Below are 25118 nucleotides of genomic sequence, written 5' to 3'. Positions count from 1 at the left end.
GAGACATGAAATGTTGGGAAAAGTGTGTGCATGAGAGGGTTACAGCCACCCCCAGGGCTCAGGTGCCGGTGGCGAGAGCCCACCAGGAGCTGGGAAGCTTGTTGTTAAAGAAGTGTGCTGACTGCCTGCACTCAACTGGCACATAAGAGGCACCACTTGCAGTCGGAGCCGAGCCATCCTCGCTGATGGGAACACAGGCTCTCTGCCCAGGCTCCTGCCTCAAAGTGCCTCTGTCCATCGCCAGAGACTGCCCCCAACCCTGCAGGAGAGAGGCAAGCCTCCCTCAGCGGCAGAGTGCAGAGGGGAGCAAACGGAAAGGGTGACTCCTTGAGTCTCCTCAACGGAGAAGCGTTTGTCCGGCCGAGACCGAAGGCAGGTTTCCCACCCCTGATGGAGATGCCAGGGGTAGGGGGTGGGGGCGGGCGTTCTCCCCGGCCCCACTTGCCCCCCTCCATGCACCACCCCTGGAAGGCAGAGGAGGTGGGGAGTCTCCGAGTCCGTGGGACGGAGCCGGAGCTTCCTGCAGTGGCCGAGCGCCACACCGCCTGCGGGAGCCAGATGTTCACATCCTTCACATCTGCAGAACTGCTGCTCCACAAGCCAGCTCATTTATCATCCACGGTCCCGCGGGGACATCCCCGCCAGCAGCACGAGAAGGGTGCCAGCCAGCACAGGACCTTCCCGCGTCCTTCCTCTGATCCCAGCCTCTGTCTTCCAGGGCCCAGAAAGCCCAGTTGTTGATGAGTCACTAAGACGGGTCTTTTGCGACCACAAGGACTGTAGCCTGCCAGGCTCCTCTGTCCGTGGGAGGCTCCAGGCAAGGATGCTGGAGTGGGTTGCCATTTCCTCCTCCAGGAGACCTTCTTGACCCAGGGAGAGAACCCACGTCTCCTGCACTGGCAGGTGGATTCTTTACCACGGAGCCACTTGGGAAGCTGCAGAAAGCTCAAAACATTCCCCAGTCCCGACCTGCCCTTGCCTGGGCCTTTTGGCACCTGCAGAACCCCTTCCCATATCTGCAGTGACCCCCTCCCCCAGACCAGGCTCCTGTCTGCCGAGAAAGAGACCTGGATGCAAGGAGCAGAGTTCCAGTCTGCATGCTGACCCATGAGGGTCACAGGTGTGACCTCTGACATTGACTTGAGCCAGGGTCTCACTCATCCTGGGGGCCCAGCCTACAGTCTGGGGCTGCTATTTCTATGGGAAAAGGAGCTATCAGAGGGGGTGTTTTCCTCCATGTATTTTCCAGTGTTTTGAATACCTGGAGTCTAATGGAATCGAGTCATTTGGTCCGAGTCAAGGTCAGGCATCTTCCTGGGTGACTCAGTTGACCCTGAGCCCGAGGTTGGAATCCCCCTCCCCGACTCTGCTCTGCCTTCCTCCACCAGCACCAGCCTCCTCCGGCCAGCCCAGGTGGTGGTGGGGGCCGGGGGTCATTCACTCTCTGCCCCCTCCCCCGGCCGTCCAGCAGGCCCACAGAAACAGGCAGGGTTCCCTCAGCCCCCCCATGTCTGCCCAAGCCTCCCCCACACCATTGTCTGTTTCCTCCCACCCCGTTGCCCCTCGCCCCCTGCTCTCAGGATTTGTGCTAGATTGAGAGCAGAATCAGCTGATTTTCAGCTAATTTCTCCTCCCACGAGTGACTGCACTTCAAATCCTGGTGCTTGTCGCTGACACAAATCCCCCAGCTGCCGGCCTGCCAGCCAATTTCCTGGGAGCGATTGCGACTTCGCCCACCGCCAGCAGCGTCTCCCTCATCTGTCTCACCCTCTGCTCCCCACCCCCGCCCCCTCAGCCCCTCTCTGCTCAGGGCAGGCAGCCTCTTCGCATCCCTCATCCCTCGGGAAACATCCACGCTCTTTGGAGATGGAGATGAAGAGCACAAAGGCCAGTGACCCCCAGAGTTGCCCTCTGCCCAGGTGTCAGCCAGGTGACCTCACTCGGACCACCGCAGCTCTAGACAAGTTCGTACCTGGCTGGTGGTCCCACTGGGTCTTGATCAGAGCTGCACCGTGCAATAGAATTATTATATGATCCACATGTGCAATTTAAAATTTGCCGGTAGCTCACTGTTTCAGAAGGAAAAAGGAATTGGTGAAATTAATTACACTTTATTTAACCCAACATATCCAAAATATTATCAACTGAACATACAATCAAGATAGAAAATATTAATGAGATACTTTACACTGTTTTTTTTTTTTAAGTCTTTGAAAATCTGTGTGTATTTTACACTTAAAGCACATCTCCTCAAATCTGGATGCTGGATTCTCATCTGGAATACGTGATCTGTATTTAGATTTCATAAAATGTACAGCTGGAAAGGTGGGATCGGAAGCCCAAGTTGTTCTTTACATACTTAGAAATGTTCTAATAACTGACTCGGGGATCTGCTTTTAATTAAGTGTAAATTAGATAAAATTCAATCCCCTTCCACAGGGACATTGGTCACTCAAGAGCTCATGGCCACCTGTGGTGCTCCCCCCACCCCACCCCCGTGTTGGGTGGGGCAGGTCGGCCCTGGGCTTGTGGGCAGCTGGAAGCCGGCCCAGGGCAGAGGGGCAGCTTGTCTCCCTGCCCTCCACCCGCTTGACCTGTGGTCCAGTCGCATGGTCCCCGAGCCACAGTTTCCTCATCTGTAACAGGACGCCTGTGGCAAAGCATGGGCTTCCCCGATGGCTCAGCGGGTAAAGAACCCACCTTCAATGCAGGAGACAGAAGAGACCTGGGTTCGATCCCTGGGTTGGGAAGATCCCCTGGAGGAGGAAATAGCAGCCTGCTGTATTATTCTTGCCTGGAAAATCCCACGGACAGAGGAGCCTGGTGGGCTGCAGTCCACGGGATCACAAAGTCGGACACGACTGAGCGACTAAGTGCACACACACGCACTCAACACGATGCCTGTGGCAAAGCAGAGTGGGTGCCCCCACCATACCTATTGTCAAAACTGTCCTGGGGCAGCTGGGAGAGACCCAGCTTCACCCCTGAGTGGGGACCCCCGAGCTTCCTCCTGTCCCAGGGCCCCACCCACATCACAAGCTCACCTGGGAGATGCTGGCGCTCGCTCTGCTTGGCCTGCAGCTTTCCCAGGGGATCCTTGGGGCCCCGTTCACTCCACTGTCCAGAACTGATGGCCTGCGTCCTGTGCCTGCCCCCTCCCCCTGGCCGGCCTCCCGGAGACCCGGAGTCAGCCCAGCCCCCATACCTGGCAGAGAGCCCCTGGCAGTCAGGTGTGCCCTCCCAGGGCAGGTCCACCCGGGTGGGCCCTCTGCTTTCCCATCAAACCGAGAGCCTCCCTTTCCACTGCTCCTGTGGGCCGGGCACCATCCAGGCACCACTGTTCCATCATTAACAGCAGTCCCTGGAGGCAGGCTGTTACTCCCCTCCACGAGTTACAGTTGAGCAAGCTGAGGAAACAGGTGACAAGGTGAAGCAGTTTACTTCCCAATGACATTCATTAATGATGCACAAAGCCGATAATGGGACCAGGTTTCCCTGCCTTCAACACCAGCCCGATGGCCACTCCCCGGATGTCTAGAGGTGCACACATCCCCCCTTTTTGGCGAGAGGCACCTGCTGTTGGCGCTTTTGACTCTACGGAAGTCACGCAGCCCCCCGGTCTTCACTCCCAGTCCTGGCCCCCTCCCGCTCCCCTGCTTTCTCAGGCCCCATCCCCGACGACCTCCCGGTTAGAAACCCACTTCCTCCACCCTGATTCTCTGTGATGCTCAGGGCTCAGCCCCAGTGACCCCATCCCTGGCACCTTGTAACGTGAGCTTCTACGGTTCTACAGTCCTCCCTGTCTCACCCAGGTCTCCAGCCTCCTGCTTCCTTCTCCCCCAGATGATGCCTGGTTCTCAGCTCTTTGTCCCCCCTCCACTGCCTCACTCCTGGTCCCTGGGCTTCCCTGAACCCCCCTTCCTATCTTCTCTAGGCACATCGCCCCCCACCCCCAGGGAACTCCAGCCTCCTGCTCCTGAAGGCCCCCCTTGAGCACCTTCACTCTGACCTCCCGCCACCGTCTCCAACCCACCTCCCTTCTTTGAAAACGGGGAGCCCGCAGTACAAGCAAGGAGTGCAGGAGTGTTTAGGCCGAGCCTTGAGACCATGGGCTGTGTGGCCTTGGGGAAGCCCCTTCACTACTCTGAGCCTCAACTGCCTTTTCCCTAGAAAGGACACTATAATACACATATCTCCCAGGGCTGGGGATAAGAATTATAGGATTTAAGAGTGTTTTCCTCTTGGGCTTAACATTTCTCTGTAAAGAGGCCCCAGGTTGAGACACTTCATCCTCACGTCTGCCGGCTGCTCTGTGACCACATACTCGCCTGGGGCCGACTCCCAGCTCCTGGCCCAGTTTGTAAATTCTCAGTAATCTGGCCCTGATCCGACCTCCCCCAGTCAAATCTGCCCTGCCTCCCCCTGGCGGGGATGGAAACGGCGCTCACCTTGCCGTCTGCTCCAATCTGCTGTGTGCTGTCTGCTGTTTAGTCGCTCAGTCGTGTCCGGCTCTTTGCAACCCCACGGACTGTACCGAGGCGGCTCTGTCCGTGGGATTTTGCAGGCAAGAGTACTGGATTGGGTTGCCATTTCCTTCTCCAGGGCACCTTCCCAACCCAGGGGTCGAATTCACATCTCCTGGATTGGCAGGCAGATTCTTTACCACTGAGTCACCTGGGAAGCCCGTTGGACAGAGGAGCCTGGCGGGCTGCAGTCCATGGGGTCGCAAAGAGTCAGACACAACTTAGCAAATAAACGACCACAAGAACTGATCCGTTGTTGGCACTGGGTTAAGAAGGATTCTGAGGACATGACGGGCTCAGCCAAGAGATGCCCTGACGGGTCAGGAGAGGGGCTGGGGGCAGGGTGGCATGTGAGCCAGGACCCTCACGTCTGCAGGGGGGCGCTCTCCCCCCACCCTTCCCGGTGCTCTGAGGCCACCTGGGCTTGGCACCCACCTTTACCTCCAGCTCCCCATTTCGTCTCACCGGCACCCACACAGGGCTCCCGTTCCGGAATGCTCTTCTCCCTCTGGCTCCCTGAGTCCCTCTCCCATCCCCCAGGCCCTGGAGGCTTTGCTGACCTCCTGAAGCCCTTAGTACCCGTGTATTCTTTCCCTTGGTCAAACAGCTCCTGAGAGTCATGACTTCACCTCCTGGTGGCCTCTGGCTCTGTCACTTGGTCCAGGCTGAGCTGGGGGTGGGGGGAAGAAGCAAAAAAACCCCACCCCCGCCCCAAGCACAGCAGGCAACTCCCTGGAGGAGGGGGGCTGTCACCTGGTGAACACCTTCTAGGGGCCAGGCACTCTGCACCAGCCCCTGACCAACTTGGCCACGCCCCAGGACCCTCCCTCCAGGCGCCTGTGGCAGGTACCTTTAATCTCATGAACATCTAAGAGCTGATCTGACTTCTCCCCAGACTGCACGCTGGGGGGACAGAGCCCTGCCCATCTCCCCTGGTGGGGGAATCCCTGTGCCTGGCACGCAGCCTGGTGCATACTGAGCCCTTGGCCAGAGAAGGTTTGTCGAGCCAGGGGCTGAACCCCCACAACCCTGAGAGGCAGTGACTTCTAACCCCCATTTTGCAGCTGAGAAAACAGACTTGGGGGGTGAGGAGAGCAGCCAGAGTCGTGCCCAGGATGCCCGGGGTGGGTGCGGGGGAAACAAGGTTCTGGACCAGGTCTTCCTGAGCCCCAGGCCCTCCTTCGCTGAATCCGGGGGGGGGGCCCTCCTTCGCTGAATCCGGGGGGGGGGGGGGGCCCTTCCCTCAAGCCGTGCCAGCTGCCACCTGGGCCTGGACAAGACCCCAGGACCCTCGAGGGGGTGTCAGTCTCTTTAACCTCCTGAAGCCAACAAGGCAGCCGCAAGGTCTGGCGGGGCGGGGTGGGGCACCCTCATATTTTTAAACTCCAAGGGCTCTGTTTACCCATCAGGGCCGAGGGGCTCTGACTGTCTGTCTCCTCTGCAAGCCCCATTAATCTGGGCCTCGGAACCTGTGCGGCCCGGCGTGTCATAAACAACGTGGAGCACGCTTTTATGGATTCGGCTATATCAGCAGCTTTCAATCCGATCGCTCTTTCTGGCACCTACATGAGGCTTTTATATTGTTGCAATTATTTTGGTTTATACGCTTCCTTTCTTTCCCCCTTCATTTTACTTTATTTTTTACATTTTATTCCCATTCTGTCGGGGCCTTTCGCAGCAAGGCCTGGGAGGTCCGGCAGGAAAACCTTTTCCCGGGGGCTGACCGGGCAGCCTGACTTCCCCATGAAGGATGTACATTTGCCATTGCCCCGGGCCATGCGAGTCGTTATGGCCTGCCACCTCCAGAGCCTCCTGGACAGGGGCCAACTGGATGGATTTGTAATGAGAGAAAAAGTCCTCCGGGCTTGTATTTTCAGGAGCCAGGGAGCAGGTGTACAGGATATAGTGGAGTTTCTGCCAGTACGGGGCTTGGGCCGACCACAAAGAGAAGAGCCTGGCCCCTTCTCAAAAGACTCAAAGAAGAAAGCAGGAAAGTCTCCCGCCTTTACTGGGCTTCCCTGATGGCTCAGCAGGTAAAGAATCCACCTGTCAATGCAGGAGACACAGGAGATGCAGGTTTGATCCTTGGATCAGGAAGATCCCCTGGAGGAGAAAATGGTAACCCACTCCAGTCTTCTTGCCTGGGGAACCCCGTGGACAGAGGAGCCTGGCGGGCTACAGTCCATGGGGTCACAAAGAGTTGGGCATGACTGAGCGACTGACACTTTTATTTCTTGTTGTTTTTAATTAATTTTTCTTGGAGTTTATGGTTGCTTTCCAGTCTTACGTTAGTTTCTTCTGTACACCAAGGTGACTCAGCCCTACGTATACATTCTCCCCCCTTCTTCGGATTTCCTTCCCGTTCAGGTGGCCACAGGCCACCGAGCTGTTTGTACAGCAGGTCCTCGGTCGTCATGTTTTCTCGTGCTGGACTTTGGGCTCACCCTGACGCAGCAGGACCTCCTCTTAACATGACCGCACTTGCAAAGCCCCTCTCTGCAATAAGGGGACATTCACAGCTGTCATGGACATGAACTTGAGGGACAGTATTCAGCCCAGTGTGGGGAGTTTGCATTCTGGTGGAAGAGGTGGCGCGTGAAGAAGCAAGCTGACGAGACGTTGTCGGCTTACTGACAACGTATTGTCCTTGTCACGGCATTTCTGCAGCTGGAAGGAAGGATTCTGAAGGCCAAAAAAAAACAGGACAGGGGATGAGGAGGAGGGCATGGCTGCATTATGGGGGGACATGGGTTGCATCCTGAGGTCTCCCATGGGCTCTCCCTGGACGCTGTGCAGAGACCCACCAGCAGGGGAGGATGGAAGTGGGGAGGGTCCCCCAGGGTCAGTGTCTGGAGGTTCAGCTCTGGGGCTGCAGGCATCTGCCCACCCCCCCCCCCAATAAGGACAAAAGTCTCCTGCAGCATCCCTCTGGCGGGGGTGGGGCTCAGATGGGATTCCCAGCGTCTGTTCCTCTCCCCAGATATCAGCGGCCCTGCAGACCCCATCGCTCCAGCCATCATCATTCCTCCCAAGAACACTAGCGTGGTGGCCGGGAGCTCGGAGGTGACCATGGAGTGTGTGGCCAATGCCAGGTGGGTCCTGCCTCCGCCCCCCCCTCCAACTTTAGCCCCAGTGGGCACTTCTGACCTGCGGGCTCCAAGGAGACCAGGTGGAATTCACAAAGGTCCAGAAATGTCCCGTGAGGACCCACGAAAGAAGATGGGGTATTTAGCCTGGAGGAGGGTCGGTGGTCAGAGAGCTGTAGGACGCAAGCAGAGCCCACTCGAGAGGAGCGGATCCTGGCCCAGGACATCTGGGGTTGGTGGAGGGTCCACTCACTTCTAACATCCAGAGCAGCTGGGGAGCAGCCATTTGCCTCTGCCGCCCCGGCTTCCTTGTATGAAGGCGCGGGCAAGAGGAAAGCTGGACTTTCCTGCTGGTCCAGTGGTTAAGACTCCACACTCCCAAAGCAGGGGGCTTAGGTTCAATCCCTGGTCAGGGAACTAGACCCCACATGCTGCAACTAAAGGTTCCTGCATGCTGCAACTGAGACCCCGGACGTGCATTTCAGGACTTCCACACTTTCCCATCCACTGACTTACACTGGACAGGGCATGGCACATGGGGCAGAGCAGAGGCAGAGAGACGTGTGGAAGGGCCACGTTCCTGCTCTCGAGAGCCCTCGAGCATGAGTTATCGTGGGGCCAGGTGTCCCCTCACCACAACCCCCAGGGAGCAGGGCATAGTTGTCCCCATTGTACAGACGTGGAAACTGAGGCCCACAGCCCTGATGGACTAGCCCACACAACGGCCTGCACCTAGGAAGTGTCAGGGGCAGGGCAAACTCAGGCACCTGGCCCCCGGTGCCTGGCTGCCTCACCACGCCCTGCCCTGCCTCCCGAGCCCCTGGGAGGCCCTGTAGCTGACCGCCTCGTCCCTCGGCCCATCCAGGCCTCTGATCAAGTTGCACATCATTTGGAAGAAGGATGGGGTGCTGCTGTCCAGCGGCATCAGCGACTACAACCGCCGGCTCACCATCCCCAACCCCGCAGCCAGCGACGCCGGCTACTATGAGTGTGAGGCCGTCCTGCGTAGCAGCAGCGTCCCCTCCGTTGTCCGCGGCGCCTACCTGTCCGTGCTGGGTGAGACAGGGTGGGAATGCTGGAATCCCCCCGACGTGAAGGGGCAGCACGGGTGACCCAATCAGCGGCCGTATCAACAGGAGCATGGCTCTGATCCCCTCCCCCTGGTCCTTCCTCCTGCAGAGCCACCTCAGTTTGTCAAGGAGCCAGAGAGACACATCACAGCGGAGATGGAGAAGGTGGTGGACATCCCCTGTCGAGCCAAAGGTAACCTGGTGGGCTGGTTGGAGGGGGGCGAGGTCCCTCCAGACCTTCAACCTCTCCCCTCCCTGATGTAGACTGTTCTAAAGTCTGCCACCCTCTCACCATTGAGCAGAGTCAGTCTGGCTATAAGCAGACACCCTAGGAAGCAAACAGGAAAAATTACCGTAATCTCAGGGCTGGAAATCAACCCTGTGTTACCATAACTTGAAGGTTACAAATGAATCCAAATTACCATAATTTCAGGACAGGTGACAGACTCAAATTGCCCATAATGTGAGAGTTGCAGACAATGCCATATTGTCGTAATGTCAGAACTGCTAGAACTTGGATGTGTCTCTGCCTGGTTTCTGGGCCGTTCTGCTTCGTCTCCTCCGACCATTTCTACTTAACCCCCAGCCCCTCTCAGAGTTCTTGCACCCTTACCGCTTTTCCCATCCTTCTCCTTTGAGTTCAGCTGAGCTAAAAGACACCCCAAAACCAGGGTGCAATCTGGGATAATGGGATGACAGGATGAGCAGAGAGAAGACTGTAACCCTGGCAGGAGGGAGGGCCCCGTGGGGGAGGAGAGGGCACACTGACCCCCGTCCTGAGATCACACGCGGGGAAGACAGTGATTTATCGGACAAACATCTGGTGGGGGGTGGGCTTACCATGATCCCTGGGTCGGGAAGACCCCCTGGAGGAGGGCATGGCAGCCCACTGCAGTATTCTTGCCTGGAGAATCCCATGGACAGAGGAGCCTGGAGGGGTGCAGTCCATGGGGGTCCCAAAGACTCGGACACAACTGAGTATCTGACACTATCAGCAACGTGTGCCGAGACTGTTCTCGGGGCTGGAGAGGCACAGAATGAACCCAAGAGCCAGATCCCTGCTATTCCAGAACTGTGCGTTCTCGTGAGGGGAGGCAGACAAACCAATAAACAAATAAAGATACCTTATTTCATTTCATCTAAAATGCCATGGGTTGTAAGATGCCCCATTATTTTATGCGCCACTAAGAAAGAAAAAAGGCTGCCAATTAAATTATGACATGCTGTCGGTTGTAAGACACGTCCTCACCTCAGAGACATTACGATGCGAACAAAGGCGTAGCTCGGAGTGGGTGAGATACGGGCGTTGGGGTTGAAAAGTGCGGGGGAAGGAGAAGCAGGCTGATGGGCTTGGTGCCGGAGGGTGGCCATTCAAACGGAGCCTGGTGAGCTTTTCTGTGGAAGTCACGTTTGAGCAGAGACGCAGAGGGAGAGATGGGAGGGCCAGGGGATGTGGGGAAAGGGTGCCAGGCTGGGGACACAGCTCGGGCAAGGCTGAGGGGTTAGGAGGAGCCCCCATGCTCCTCCCTGTGTGGGCGGGGCAGGACGGGGCTTCCGAAGAAACCCCCATCCCACCTGCGAGCCCCTAGACATGGGGCTGTGCACTCACCTGGGTTTGGAAAGGCTGGCTGGAGGTTCCCAGAGCATACAAAAGACTCCACTAAATATGCCAGAATAAAATACAGTATGTCCAGCCTTCCCAAGCTGAACTAACCCCAGGAACTTGTAAATTTGCTTGGAATGCCTACTCTATGAGAATTTGAGAATCTAAGAACAACTTTCCCCACTTCCAAGACCAATAGTGGCAGCTCTGAGAAGGTTTGGGCTATCCCGGTGGCTCAGTGGGTAAAGAATCTGCCTGCAAGGCTGGAGCCACAGGAGACACAGGTTCGATCCCTGGGTCGGGAAGCTCCCCTGGAGGAGAGTATGGCAACCCACTCCAGTATTTTTGCCTGGAGAATCCCCATGGACAGAGGAGCCTGGCGGGCTACAGTCCATGGGGTCGCAAAAAGTCGGACAAGACTGAAGCGACTTAGCACGCAAGCATGCACTGAGAAGTTTCTAGAAACCAGAACACACCAGGATCCCCACCCCCCCAACCTTGAGGACTTGCAGCCGCAGCCTCCGGGGCTGGAGCATCCCTCGGAGGCGGCTGACGGTAGGCGCTCGACCCCCAGGTGTGCCGCCGCCCTCCATCACCTGGTACAAGGACGCGGCCGTGGTGGAGGTGGGAAGGCTGAGCCGCTTCCGGCAGCGAGGCGACGGGGGCCTGCAGATCAGCGGGCTGGTGCCTGATGACACCGGCATGCTCCAGTGCTTTGCCCGCAACGCGGCTGGCGAGGCGCAGACCTCCACCTACCTGGCCGTCACCAGTGAGTCCCCTTCGCTGTCCTGCCCGAGTCCCCCCCTTCCCCTCCTCCTCCCGCCCCCACCCCCAGAACACAGCTTTCCTCCAAGCCAGGGGCCTCTTGAGAACAGGCTGCTGAGATGCAGAAATAGGATTCCAGAAGGCTCTCCCTCCGGAGCGGGGTGACTCTGGCCTGTCATGCCCGCCGCTTCTGTGGCCAGCACTGGTTTTTTTTTCTTTTACAAACCAGAGCCTCGATTTCATGTTTAATGAAAGGTGAATCCTGTTTACCCTGTCATGGAGGGTGTCAGCTGCCCCTGGGAGCCCTCAGTTTCTGCCAGATGGAGGCTTGAGAATCGAGGCAGGGCAGGGACTGGCGTCACCAGGGTCCTTCCACGGGGCAGGTGGTGAGGGGGCACTCGTGGGCACTCTGGTTCTTCCTGACACGGGGTCCTACCAGAACACTTGCAGCCTTCCCTGAAGAGGGACCCTCACCAATGGGAGTGGCAAGGCAGGACAGGACTGGATGTGGCTAAGATGCCCCACTGTCTCCCTTTGCAGGCATCGCTCCCAACATCACCAGGGGCCCCCTGGACAGCACGGTGATCGACGGCATGTCAGTGGTGCTGGCCTGTGAGACCTCGGGGGCGCCCCGGCCGGCCATCACTTGGCAAAAAGGTACTTGAGACTGATTGACTTTAGAGGGTGACCAAAAGCCTCGGGCAGCCCTGGGGCTCAGTTCCAGAGCCAGCCAGGTGGGGTTTCCCATGCACAGTTGGGAGGGTTGTGCACTTCTTTTACACCACGGGACGCACCATGTGCTGCCCTGTCCGGCTCCAGGCTCCAGAGGCTCTGCCTCTGGTGAGTTCCATGACTTTGGGTGAATTATTTACTGACTTGGAGCCTTAACGTTCCCATCTATAAACTGGGGGGCGGTGGGATACGTCCCTGGGAGCAGCATGGAAACCAGATGAGCAGGTGCCTGTGAAGGGCCTGCACCGTGTCTGGGAGCAGGAGACCAGCCCATGCTGGCTGACGTAGTGCCGCGGTGGAGGTTGCTAGTACAGGGAGGGGGGCCCCACCCCCTCCCCAGGCAAAGCCAGCAAAGCCCAAGCTGTCCCCCTAGTCCACCCACCCCGAGCCTCCTCCACGCCTCTGCATTGTACACTCACGTTCACAACCCTCCCCAGGGACACACACGTATATACACACACACACACACACACACACACACGGGTACACACTGTCACTCACTCACACCCCCAGCCTCTGCCCACATGAACCTCCTCTCACCCAGACCCTCCCTCTGCCCCCTTCCTGCTCTGTCTCCCCACCTTCTAATACACAAGGTCATCGGCATATTCAGTCTGCTGATTACCCCGCCTCCCACCACTCCAGGCTTTCAGTTTTGTCCCCTGCTGTCTCCCCGGGGCTTAGAACAGACTGACCCACAGAGGATGCTGCGTCAGTATCAGTGGGGTGTGCGCCCAGACCCAGAAATAAGCACGCCCCCCTGATGCACTTCCCAGTTCAGCATGCCCACACACGTGTGCAAAGGGACCCACTCACCCACAAGCTTGCACATGGGCAATCCCCTCTGTACAAGCAAGTGGGATTTTCTTTTAAAAACAGGTATGGTCACCAATACCACACTGTCAGACACACTCTGACACAAGGGTTTCCCTCCCTCTCTCCTTCCAGCCATCAGAGACCCAGGTCCCCAGTGGGAGGTCTGTCCCCATCAGGGCTGCCCTCCTCCGCACCCCAACATTGGCTATACCCGCCTGCCGCTCCCCTGCACTCCCCTGAAGGTGACTCCAGAAGCATCCTTCTGCAGGCGGCCCGTCACCACCCTGTCGCAGCTGTCTGTCCCCTCCCCCCAGCCCAGGTGCCAGCTGCCTCCAAGGGCTGTGCCCGCCAGCGGGAGGCAGCGCTGGTCTTCCCTGCTGAAGGGCAAATAGCGTGGTGGGAGGAGAGACAGCAGGAGCCCCGGGCTCCGTCCGGGCCCCCTGCTCTGGGACCGTACGTCCTGTGTCTGTCCCCAGGTCAGAAACCAGACTGGTGTGCAGCCCTGCCACCCTTGCCATGCCCCCTTCAGGGGCGCCTGCAGTTGGCCTTCCTAAAGTTGGGAGCCTACCCTGGGGCAGGGGGACAGGGGAGTGGTGAGGTGTGGTCCAGGCCTCTGGTGATAGCCGAGTGCCAGGGGGTGGCCAGGGGGCAGTGGGCCGGCAGCCTGAGCCCACCCGTGCCCATGTCCCCCAGGGGAGCGCATTCTGGCCAGCGGCTCGGTCCAGCTGCCGCGTTTCACGCTTCTGGAGTCGGGCAGTCTGCTCGTCAGCCCCACGCACATCTCCGACGCTGGCACCTACACCTGTCTGGCCACCAACTCGCGGGGGGCGGATGAAGCCTCAGCCGACCTGGTGGTGTGGGGTGAGTGCCCGGGCCGGGCAGGGGTCCTTTCCACGCCTGTGCATGAGCGTCCACTGAGCATGTGAGAGCCCCGGCAGCCCCACGTCCGCCTGTCTGTCCAGCCCACATGTCCTGAGACCTGGACAGAGGAGCTCAGAGGACAGGGCGGGAAGATCACGGTCCGGAGGGCGGTGCTGGGTGGGTGGGGCTCTCACCACACCGGACAAGCCTAGGGCAGAGATCCTCACACTTCTGCTGGAAAGGGCCAGAGAGGAAGCATTTCAGGCCCTGGGGGCCAGACAGTTTCTGTCACAGCTCCACAAACTCTTCCATCTCATCAAGAAAGCAGCCGTAGGCACTGCTGAACGCAGCCAGCGTGGCTGGGTGCCAACACGGAGGGATTTACCCAGACGGGCCCCAGGTCGGATGTGAACCCCAGGTTATGATTTGCTGGCCCCTGCTCTGGGGGAACCTCCCAAGCCCCTTCCCGCCCCTTGGGGTCTGGCACCACACGGAGGGGTGGGCCGTCCTCCTAGCCTGAGTGCCAGGGGCCTAGCAGGCGACGCCTTAGACCCAGAGGCAGACGGTCCTATTTTTACCCTGGCTGGACCCCTGGGAACACAACCATGATCATCCCCAGCTTTCTATTTCTTTGTCCATCCCGCGGGCACAAAATTAAAAGGGCCCCTGCTATGAGCGTCACTTCCCGGAATTCATGTGCCATGGAGACACGTGGCTCTTAGTGTCCTGGGATGTGCGCCGTGGTGGACCAGTCCGCTGTAGAGCTCAGCCGCACGGGCCCGGCTCACCGGAAGGACCCCCTCCCCCACACCTGCATCTCACCTGTCCGTCTGGGGCCCACCTGTCGCCCTTCCCACCAGGCCACCTCCCTGCTGTCTTTCAGCCCGGACCCGCATCACCAGGCCCCCACAGGACCAGAGCGTCATCAAGGGCACCCAGGCCTCCATGGTATGCGGAGTGACCCACGACCCCCGAGTGACCATCAGGTACTCCTGCGGCTGAGGCCCCTTGGAGGCAAGAGGGGAGGGGCAGCTTTCGGGGGTCGCTGGTTGCTGGCTGAGTGTCCTTGCCAAGGAGGTAAGTGCGGCCTGTGGGGGTCAGGGAACAGCCACGTACAGACTTACTGCAGGACTGAGACTTGGGGACCCTACGGACCAAAAGAGACCCTAATGCTGGGAAAGATTGAGGGCAAAAGGCGAAGCAGGCAGCAGAGATGAGATGATTGAAAGCGTGTCCATCCGAGTCAATGGACCTGAATCCGCGCAAACTCCAGGGGACAGTGGAGGACAGGGAAGCCTGGTGTGCTGCAGTCCATGGGGTTGCAAAGAGTCAGACACGACTGAGCGACTGAACAGCAACGGTACATGTCTGGGGACTGAGCCAGCTTGAGTTGAAGGGGCGCCTGCGGGGGGGCGGAGGGGATGAAAGCTGGAGGAACGTAGGAAAGAGGGTGGGGGGCCTTAGGGAGGGGGAGAGAAAGAAGCCTCTGTCTGGGGAGACGTGGAAGCTCTGAGATGCTCGGGACCCAACTGCTAGCACTCGCCCACAGATCTTAGACCCTCTGCCCACCCGTGGACAGCAGACGGGTCTGGTGAAGAGGCGTGGGAGTCCTGACATGTCTGGGACAGTGGAGGGCCCTGGGGTGACCCCCAGTGAGATGCACGTGAGGGGCCCAGGGCCGAAAGGGGCCACCCCTGCCGTCCTCCACGGGAGCGCAGACCTCGCAAGCCTGGAGGGAGCCAGGTCCAACTGAGAAAGCCCCTGGGGAGGCCTGGGAGCGCGGGGAGCAGCCAAGACAGGCCTGCAAGCTGGGAACCCGCCAGGCGGGGCACGGAGACACTTCCTGGGCCATCGCTGGGCAAGGTTTCCGAGCCAGAACTGGGAGAAAATAGCCCCTTCAGACTCTCTTGAACTTTGGATGCTGAGTTAAAAAAAAAAAGTAACTGCTTCCTTAGAAATAAATACTCCCTCGTGCTGCTCCTATTCTAAGGGCAACGTCACCACTGAAGCCCCTGGCAGGGAGCTGGCCGGCCGAGCACTGAGGGACGCCCCTTGGAGTCACGGCCAAGCCGCGTGGGACCCAAGTGCGTCCTGGGGCGCCACCTGGTGGCCACTAGGCATATGGCCGTAGGGCTGTGCCAGGTGGGACCCCAGGAAGCCAAGGGTACTAGGCTTTATTTCTTGATATTTATATCTGCCTCATTTTCCTTTATTTTATTTTTACTGAAGCACGGTTGATTCACAGTGTTGCGTTAACTTCTGGTGCACAGCAGCGATTCAGTTCTACACATATATATGCATTCTTCTCTAAAAAACATATTCTTTTCCGTTATGGTTTATTACAGGATTTTGAATACAGTTCTCTGTGCTATACAGTGGACTTGTTGCTTATCCATTCTGTGTATAAAAGCATACGTCTGCTAATCCCAGCCTCCCACTCCATTCCTCCCCCAGCCACCCCCCTTCCTTGGCAGCCAGTCTACCCCGCTATGCCTGAGTCTGTGCCTGTTTCATAGACAGGTTCATTCGTGTTGTTTTAGATTCCACGTCTAAGTGACATCATGTGACACTTGTCTTTGTCTTTCTGACTTACTTCACTTAGTATGATCACCTCTAATCGCATCCACGTTGCTGTAAACGGCACCGTCTCGTTCTTTCTAGTGGCCGAGCGGTGTCCCCTTGGGTGCATGTACCACGGCTTCCTTATCCATTCCTGTTGATGGACAGTTAGGTCGCTTCCGTGTCTTGGCTGTTGTAAACGATGCTGCCGTGAGCACTGGGGCGCGTGCATCTTTTGAAACAGAGTTTTGTCTGGATCTGCGCCTAGGAGGGGAATTACTGGCTCATGTGCTAGCTCTATTTTTAGTTTCCTAGGGAACCTCCCTACTGGTTTCCAAGGTGGCTGCACCAGTGTCCATTCAAGGAGACTAGACTTTCAGCCCCACACCCCTTCTCAGAGGCTCTGTCTCAGGCCCCATTTAAAGAAACACCTCATTAAACAGTGAACATCGGCCCTCTGGACAGTCGTCGTGTGATACCGCACAAACGCAAACGTGAGCCCTGAAATCACGTAGGTGTGATTAGAACGTGGCCATCAAATAATCCAGAACCTGCCTTTCCCAGGGTTTATCAGAGTGTTGTTAAACATTAATATACCAACTGTAAAAATGTCTTCCAAGAGAACCCACACATTACCCCCGTAGAACACAGCTGTGGGTCTCAGACACTTACAGAAATAGACACTATCATCTTAGCATCCGTCACTTGAAAATTTTTATCATAACAAAAAGCTCTGTTAATTAAGGAACACTTTGGTGTTTTATTTATTAAAATGTTATCTACAAATACTTGGGAAACGCTGGCACATTTTATTCGTACTCTGGACAATTCCTGTGAACAAAGAGATTCAGGGACCCCTTGCAATATATCTGTAGGCCCACCTTCCAGGTCCCCCAGTGAACTACGGATGAGAAATCATGCTTCCAGTTTACTGGAGGGGACCTCACCTTAGGATGGACTTAGCCATCTAGGATGATCTTTTCTAGATGGGGAGAGAGCAGAGTCGGTCCCTCATCCCCCTAAATTGGCAAAAATCTGTGACCAAGTCCACTTCCGCATCTCCCGCCCTTGTCTGCCTTCCATCGCCTAGGTGAGGGGAAGGGAGTCTTGGGGGGGGGGGGACGGGCCCCCAGACTTAAGTAATTTTAGAAGTCCCCGAGGTGTCTCGGATGTGCAGCCAGATTTAGAGTCCCTGTCTGGCTGCAGGAAACATACCAGGGGCTCCCTGAGCAGACAGACTGGAAAGGATTTGAATGACCGGATCAGACTAGAGTGGTAGCCGCTTAATCCTGGTTATGTGTCCTCAGAATAAATAGCGGGCCCAGGGGAGGCAGGCTGGGCAGGTGCAGGTACCAGCATGAAAAGCCTCCAGAATTGCTTCCAGCTGGTGTCTGAACCCAGATCTAGAAGGAATCTGGACAGTCCACTTTTTTTATTTTATATTGGAATGTAGCCAACTGACAGCGTTGTGATAGTTTCAGATGGACAGCAAAGGGACTCGGCCACACACACGCATGTGTCCATTCTCCCCCAAACTCCCCTCCCATCCAGCTTGCCCCGTAACATTGAGTCAGAGCTCTCTATGCCATAGAGTAGGTCGTTGTTGGTTATGCATTTTAAATACAGCAGAGTGTACCTGTCCATCCCAAACTCCCTAACTATCCCTCCTACCCTTCCCCCTGGCAACTGTAATTCATTCATTAAGTCTGTGCATCTGTGTTTTGTACATAAGATGAGCAGCCCGTTCTTAATATTAATCAATATTGTTACTATATTTTATTATACAGCTATCCAAAATGGATATTAACAGATATCCATTTTGGGGGGAGGATACAAAAAATGCAGATAAGCCAGAGAAAATGGGGAGGGTGAGAGAGAAGAAGTAGAAAAGTAGATTGATCTGTGTTTCCTTCCATTGGGCCTCACTGGTAGTTCAGACCTGAGTTCGATCCCTGGGTCAAGATTCCCTGGAGGAGGGCATGGCAACCCACTCCACTGTTCTTGCCTGGAGAATCCCATGGACAGAGGAGCCTGGGGGGCTGCAGTTCATGGGGTCACAGAGAGTCAGACACGACCGAGTGACTCACACTTTCACTTTCCTTCCATTAGCAACAGGAATATTTGAATGCCATTTGAAGAACTAAAAACACTGCGTTCTACTCTGCTTTTTCCCCAAAGAACCTGTTACGAACCTCTTGTTCTGTCAATAAATATTTTTGAGTAAACTCAATTATATGACTATTCCATCCATCCCCCACTGTGTGGACGCCCCATAATTTATCTTACCAATTCCCTAACGCTGGGTAATTTGATTATTTCTGAATTGTTACTAATATTAAGAAATATCATTCTGAATGCCCTTGTAACTAAATATTTTTGCACATCTTCTGTTTCCTGAGGTCTATCTAATATTATTTAAAGCTAAAAACCACTCATCAAAATTGCTCAATAGCCAGCTATATCTTTATGGATTATTTGGGGGAAAATGTCCCCTGAGTTAAAAGAACTGATGGGTTCTTTTTTTAACATCCTCTTATGAAAGTTTTAAAACATACCCCAAAGGAGAGAATTGGATCCTCAGTCCTTCTGGACTACCTCTCAGCCTCAACAATCATCCGCATTTGCCCATCTTGTTTCATGAATCTTCCCCAGGCTTTTTTTTTTTTTAACTGCAAATCTCTTTTAAAAGCAAATTTCAAAAATGCAGTTTCACCCTTAGATATGTCTGTGTGTGTTTCTTACTAAAAAGGACTTTTCTTTAAATATAACAGCCATGTCCGCTCTCACACCTGAGACAGTGAACAATTCCTTGGCTTCTTCTGACAACACCCCGTGTTTCAGCCATCATGAGTGTCTCAAAGAGCCTTTGTGCACAGAGTTAGTTTAACTCAGGATTTAAACAGGATCCACCCGTTGCGTTTAGTTGCTGAGTCTCTTTTATTCTACATAGTTCCCTTTCTTTTTATTCTTGTCTTTATTTTGGTTTTCATTTTTGTCTTGTTTTCATGCACTTAATACGTTGGAGAAACCAGGTTCTACAGGAGAAACATCCTCAAAAGTTTTCAGTAAAGAGCCAGAGAGTAAATATTTTAGGCTTTGAGGGCCATATAGTCTTTGTCACAGCTTCTCATGTCTGTGTCTGCAGTTCAAAAGCAGTCATAAGCAATCTGGAAACAAATGGGTGTGTTTCTGTGTGTGTGTTCCAATAAAACTTTATTTACACAAACAGGCAGTGGGCCATAATTTGCAGAATATCCTTACTGTAGAATAGCCCACATCTGGATTTGGCTAGCAGCTTTTTAATGCTGTGGTTCACTTCTTCTATCCATTGTATTTCTGATTAGATTTAAGTAATTCATCATGGGGGCTTCTCTGGTGGCTCAGCAGTAAAGAATCTGCCTGCGATGCAGGAAACGTGGGTTCAATCCCTGGGCTGGGAAGATGCCTTGGAGTTAGGAAATGGCAACCCACTCCAGTGTTCTTGCCTGGGAGATCTCATGGACAGAGGAGCCTGGCGGGCTACAGTCCACGGGGTTCCAAAGAGTCGGACACGACTTAGCGACTAAAGAACAAGCCGATCTTTAGGTTCAGGCTGTTGTTTTGCAGGTAGTGATAGGTGCTTCCTAAGGCATGGTATCTTGGACAGAGCGTGTCTGCTTGTCACAGGCTGTTTTGTAAGCAGGCATTACCCTCTGCAGCTAGATTCGCTTTTAAGTAAAATTCTACCTATCCCATCAGTGCCCGTGAAGATGATCCTTCTCTAGACAAAGAAATGAACTGACAGTGATACTTTTGGTGATTTGCAAAATATGTACAAAAGCCTTAACATTTAACTCAGATTTACTGCTGAGAATTTATACCCGAGGAAGTGATTTAGAATGTGGCAAATATTTTGCCATAGAGGTGTTCATCACAGCATTAGCTGTAAGATCAGAAAACAAGGAGCTAGGGACTTCTCTGACTGTCCTGTGGTTGAGAGTCCCTGCCTCCCATGCAGAGGATTCAGGTTCGATACTTGGCTGGGGACTAAGGTCCCACGGGCTGTGTGATGTGGCCAAAATAATTTTATTTAAAAAAAAAAAGAAAACAAGGAGGTAAATTGGATGCCCATCATTACAGGATCAATTACAGAGGAATGATTATTTGAAGTACTCTGCAGCCAAGTGAACCATGGTGAAGAAATGTCACATTAAATGGAATTTATGATATCGTCTTGGGTGGAAACGGCAGCTTTAAAATCAGGATGGATGAATAGCTAGGTATTGTTTTTTTTTTTTTTATTGGAGTATAATTGCTTTACAATATTGTGTTGGCTTCTGCTGTACAACAAAGTGAATCAGCCATACATCTACATATATCCCATCCCGCTTGGAATGCCTGCTCACCCACCCTAGTCCCACCCCTCTAGGTCACCACAGAGCACTGAGCTGGGCTCCCTGTGCTATACAGCAGCAGCTAGGTACTATTCATACTCAAAATATACTGTATCAGTAAACATATATCATAACTTCTATCAATCACTGTGTTTCCAGTGCTACTCCAATATTTTATACTAACTCACACAGTCCTTACAGCAACCCTGTGGGCTGGATGGTATTTCTTCAGTCATATGACAAATAAGAAAGGTGAGGCGCGCCGTATTTGATAAACGTCCCCAGGACCACACCACCAGTAAGTGGCCAGGGGACATTCAAGCCCAGAATGTAGTAGCACTGTGGTAACTGCCCAGGGGCCCAGGAGAGAAGCGTCTGGAAGGTTTACCTTCAATTGCCAGCCCTGAAGAGCCATCGGAAGGACTGTTGCTGAAGCTGAAGCTCTAATACTTTGACCATCTGATGTGAAGAACCGACTCATTGGAAAAGACCCTGATGCTGGGAAAGATTGAAGGTGGGAGGAGAAGGGGACGACAGAGGATGAGATGGTTGGATGGCATCACCGACTCAATGGACATGAGTTTGAGCAGACTCTGGGAGTTGGCGATGGACAGGGAGGCCTGGCGTGCTGCAGTCCACGGAGCCACAAAGAGTCAGACACGACTAAGTGACTGAACAACAATAGGGGAAAACTGTTGAATTTTCTCTCCTTTTTTTCTACTCTTTTCTCATCTGTACTTGCTACTTTTCTGACTTTTTTTTTTAACTTTAAGTTAAAAATAGTACAGGCTCATTCTCTCTAGCGATCTCACCCTCCCTAAACCCAGAGAGTTCTAGGGCTGTATAGATATTCCCTGCCCCCACACTAAGCGATTGATGGCTTATTTGCAAAGTGCCCCAGCCCAGCCCCTGCCCTGGTTGCCCTGATCCACCTTCCCTGGGGGGCTGCCGCCCTGCGTCCTCCCAGGAGCTGGCACCTGGTGTGTGTTAATGACAATTATTGTGTCTCCTCCAGAACAAATCCAGAGCAGGCATCTCTCATTGTCAGGTGCGGGCGTGTGTGTAATTTCTCAAGTCCCCCTTTGTACTGACTGACCAAAGCTAAAGTGATTTTTTTTTTTTTTTTTTTGGGACACTGAGGTCAATTTGTCACAGTGATGCATTGATGTGATGGTTCTCTTCATAAAACTAATCCCCAAATGTAGTCTAGGCGGAAGCGTTCATCCTTTTTCCAGCCGTAATCTTTTAACCTCTTTGGGAGAATAGCTTGTGCCCACTCTGGGTGGCTTGGCGGTGGCTTCGGGTCAGAAGCAAGCAGGCTGGGACCTGGACCTGAACTGAGGGTGTGACTCGATGTGGGTCCGCTCCTGGCCCGAGCCGCGCCCCCCACCCCCGCCGCAGGCGTGATGGTGGGTGTCCCCGCCCTGGCCTGGGGCTCGCCCCCCGCCCGCCTCTGGAGCTCCCTGCTCCAGACCTGCCCTGGGCTGAGCCCGCCCCGGCAGCCCCCGCCGCACCCCGCCGGCGTCTCTTTCCTGAGCAGCTCTTCCCCCTCTCAGGCACGTCTGGGAGAAAGACGGCGTCGCGCTGAGCACGGAGGGCAACCCCCGCGTCCGCCTGGACGGGAGCGGCTCCCTGCGCATCTCGCAGACCTGGTCCGGGGACATCGGCACCTACACCTGCCGGGTGCTCTCGGCCGGAGGCAACGACTCCCGCAGCGCCCACCTGCGCGTGAGGTGAGGGGACGCGGAGGCGCAGGAGCGAGGGGCCGGGGCGGCCTGAGCCCGCCCGCCGCGTGCCAGCTCCCCCGCCCCGGGCGTTTCCCGGCTCAGGGAGGCCGCGTCCAGGGCGGGGAGCCTGGGTTGGAGCCTGGGCGGGCTCCAAAGCCGGCACGCAGTCTCTAGGTAGAGGGCCGAAGGCTTGGCTGGGGCTGAGTGCTAGACGTCTGGGGGCTCAGACCGAGTCCTGGCGCCCCCTGACTCGAGACCTTCCGGGGGGCCCACCGCGTCTGTCTTCTCCAGGCAGCTGCCTCACGCCCCCGAGCACCCCGTGGCAACCCTCAGTACCTCGGAGAGGAGGGCCATCAACCTGACGTGGGGCAAGCCCTTCGACGGCAACAGCCCGCTGATCCGCTACGTCCTGGAGATGTCCGAGAACAGTAAGGGTCCGCGCCCGCCCCCCGCACCCACCAAAGGCAGGGCGGCCCGCTCCCCAGTGTGGAGCGCGGCGTCCGCCTCCCCGCGGCCTGTGAGACGGAGCCGGGTGAGGCATTTGCTGAACCCGGAGCCCGGCACCCAGAAGTCTCCCAGACGCCGGTCATTAGTTTTCTTCTTATTTCTCCTTATCCTCCACCCCCAAGCTGTGAGCTCCCAAATTAGCAGGCATCACTTGAAGGGTGTTTTAAATACAGTTTGCTCATCAATTTGAGGGGGAAATAAAGGCTAGAAAAGCCAAGTGCATCTCAGTACCCGTGGGCCCGGCTCCGTCCCCAGTCAGTACACTCCAACCCTGGGACACGCCGGCTAAGAGGACCCAAGAGTGACATGGCCAGTCTCTACTGGACCAAGCTGGGCGGGAGGTATTAAGTACGAGGCTGGAGCGCTGCAGGGAATGGGAGCAGGAGGAAGCATGCCCCCCAAAGATGCCCACCTCTGCCTCCACCCTCTGTCCCGGCAGATGCCCCCTGGACGGTGCTCCTGGCCAGCGTGGACCCTGAAGCTACTTCCGTGATGGTCAAGGGCTTGGTCCCCGCACGGTCCTACCAGTTCCGTCTTTGCGCTGTCAACGACGTGGGGAGGGGACAGTTCAGCAAGGACACGGAGAGGTGAGGGGCGCGGGGCGGGCGTCGGGGGTTCCAGTGGCGGGTGGGGGCCGGGCGGGGCCACCTGCTGCCAAAACCACTGTTGAGGCGGGGGGCGGGGGGAGGGGGGGGTCCCGGCTGCCAGGCGCGTCCTGGTGGCTCCTCTCGGACCCCCTGGGGCCTCAGTGTGTGCATCTGCAGATCGGGTAACTGTACTGACACCGGTCTCACAGGGAGGCAGAAAAAATTCAGGCGTACGAGTGAAGGGCTGTGAACAGCGCAAGGGATATGCACTAATCCGGTTAAGCTGTGCATCTCTCTGTGAGCCATGCAAGTTCCAGCACTCACCCCATTCTGCCCCACATCCCCATCGCTAAATGTGCGTGAAGTTCCAGAGTCACCAAGGATGTCCTTGGATCTCTGTGTGCAATGCTTGGCTCAGACCCCATGAAGCCTTCAACGGGCCTTTTTTTAATGATGACAGTTGAACAGCAGCATAGTTCATCCACTCTAATACCTACGTACATGTAGGAGGCACATTCTACCCACCTAGATCCCCGTAGGGCAAGCAGCGTCCCCTAGTGAGAAAGGAGACATCCGGTCAGAATGACAGTGACCCCCAGTCCCATGCCCCAGAGCTGTGTGCTTTGCTCTTTTTTTTTATGTTTATATTTTTGCAGATGGATTGAGATATCATGGGCATGAAACACGGTGTAAGTTTGAGACGTGCAGTGTGGTTTGACACACTCCTGTATGGCAAAATGGTTACCCCTGTGGTGTTAGCTGACACCCCCATCCTGTCACATAATTACCGTTTCTTTTTTGTCATGAGAACATTTAAAATCCCCTCTCTTAGCAACCTCCAAGGGTGTAATACAGTGTCATTAGCTATAATCACCAGGCGTGCATTCTCTCCCCAGAACTGGTTACTCTTACCACTGCACGTTTATACCTTCTGAACAGCAGCTCCCCATTCCCTCCACCCCCAGCCCCTATTAATCACCACTCTCCTCTGTTTCTCCGAGCTCGGCTCGTCCAGATTGCACGTAGCAATGAGGTCACGCGGTGTTTGTCTTTCTCTGCTGACTGCCTTCGTTGAGCACATTGCCCCCCGGCCCATCCGTATTGTTGCAGATGGCAGAGCTTCTTTCTCGTGGCTGAAAAATACTTCGTTGTGTAGCTATGTTACATCTTCCTTAACCATTCATTCCTTGATGGGCATTTAAGTTGGTTTCACCTCTTGGTTGCTGTGAACAGTGCTGCAGTGAATATGAGGGTGCAGGTACGTTTTTGAGATCCTATGGAAGGCTGGATTGTATGGTAGTACTGCTTCTAATTTGGGGCGGAAGGAACCTCTATGCTGTTTTCCATAGTCTCTAGACCAATTTATCTTCCCACCAGCAGTGCTTAAAGGGTTCCTTTTAGCCACATCCTTGCCAACATTTGTTATCTCTTGTCTTTTGGATAATAGCCACTCTGTCGGGTATAAGGTGATTCCTCACTGTAGTTTTCATTTGCATTTCCCTGTTGATTTGTGGTGTTGAGCATGTTTTCATGGACCTATTGGTCATTCATTTGTCTTCTTTGGAAAAAATGTGCAGCCTACTTGTGCATTTTTTTTTATCAGATGTTTAGTTTTTGGCTACTGAGTTGTATGAATTCTTTATATATTTTGGATATTAACCCCTTATCAGATATATGGTTTGCAAATATGTTCTCCCATTCTGTAGGTTGCCTTTTCATCTTGTTGTTTCTTTTGTTATGCAGATGCTTTTTAGTTTGATATAATCCTGCTTATTTGTTTTTCTTTTGTTACTTGTGTTTTTGGTACCATATCCAGGAAATTGCTGCCACGATCAATGCCAAGGAGCTTTTCCCCTATGTTTTAGTCTAGGAGTTTTATAGTTTCAGGTCTTAAGTTTGTCTTTAATCC

The 25118-nt window shown here is 54.9% G+C and overlaps 1 protein-coding gene across 2 annotated transcripts in view; it reads left to right on the top strand.

The window, feature by feature from the left end:
* SDK2 (sidekick cell adhesion molecule 2) overlaps window positions 1–25118 on the top strand; it is a 272105-nt gene that overhangs the window by 168350 nt on the left and 78637 nt on the right. For both annotated transcript variants that reach the window (XM_025279404.3, XM_025279402.3), the window contains exons 6-15: window positions 7504–7615; window positions 8475–8665; window positions 8789–8872; window positions 10857–11051; window positions 11588–11704; window positions 13289–13456; window positions 14340–14442; window positions 21945–22121; window positions 22407–22543; window positions 23062–23209. In XM_025279404.3, the coding sequence (XP_025135189.3) occupies window positions 7504–7615; window positions 8475–8665; window positions 8789–8872; window positions 10857–11051; window positions 11588–11704; window positions 13289–13456; window positions 14340–14442; window positions 21945–22121; window positions 22407–22543; window positions 23062–23209 (1432 nt within the window). The remainder of the gene's footprint in view (window positions 1–7503; window positions 7616–8474; window positions 8666–8788; window positions 8873–10856; window positions 11052–11587; window positions 11705–13288; window positions 13457–14339; window positions 14443–21944; window positions 22122–22406; window positions 22544–23061; window positions 23210–25118) is intronic.

This window comes from Bubalus bubalis, chromosome 3, assembly GCF_019923935.1.
Source record: "Bubalus bubalis isolate 160015118507 breed Murrah chromosome 3, NDDB_SH_1, whole genome shotgun sequence".
Taxonomy (NCBI): Eukaryota; Metazoa; Chordata; class Mammalia; order Artiodactyla; family Bovidae; genus Bubalus; species Bubalus bubalis.
The sequence above is the reverse complement of the archived record's forward strand: the minus strand, read 5'-3'. Positions and strand labels throughout refer to the sequence as shown.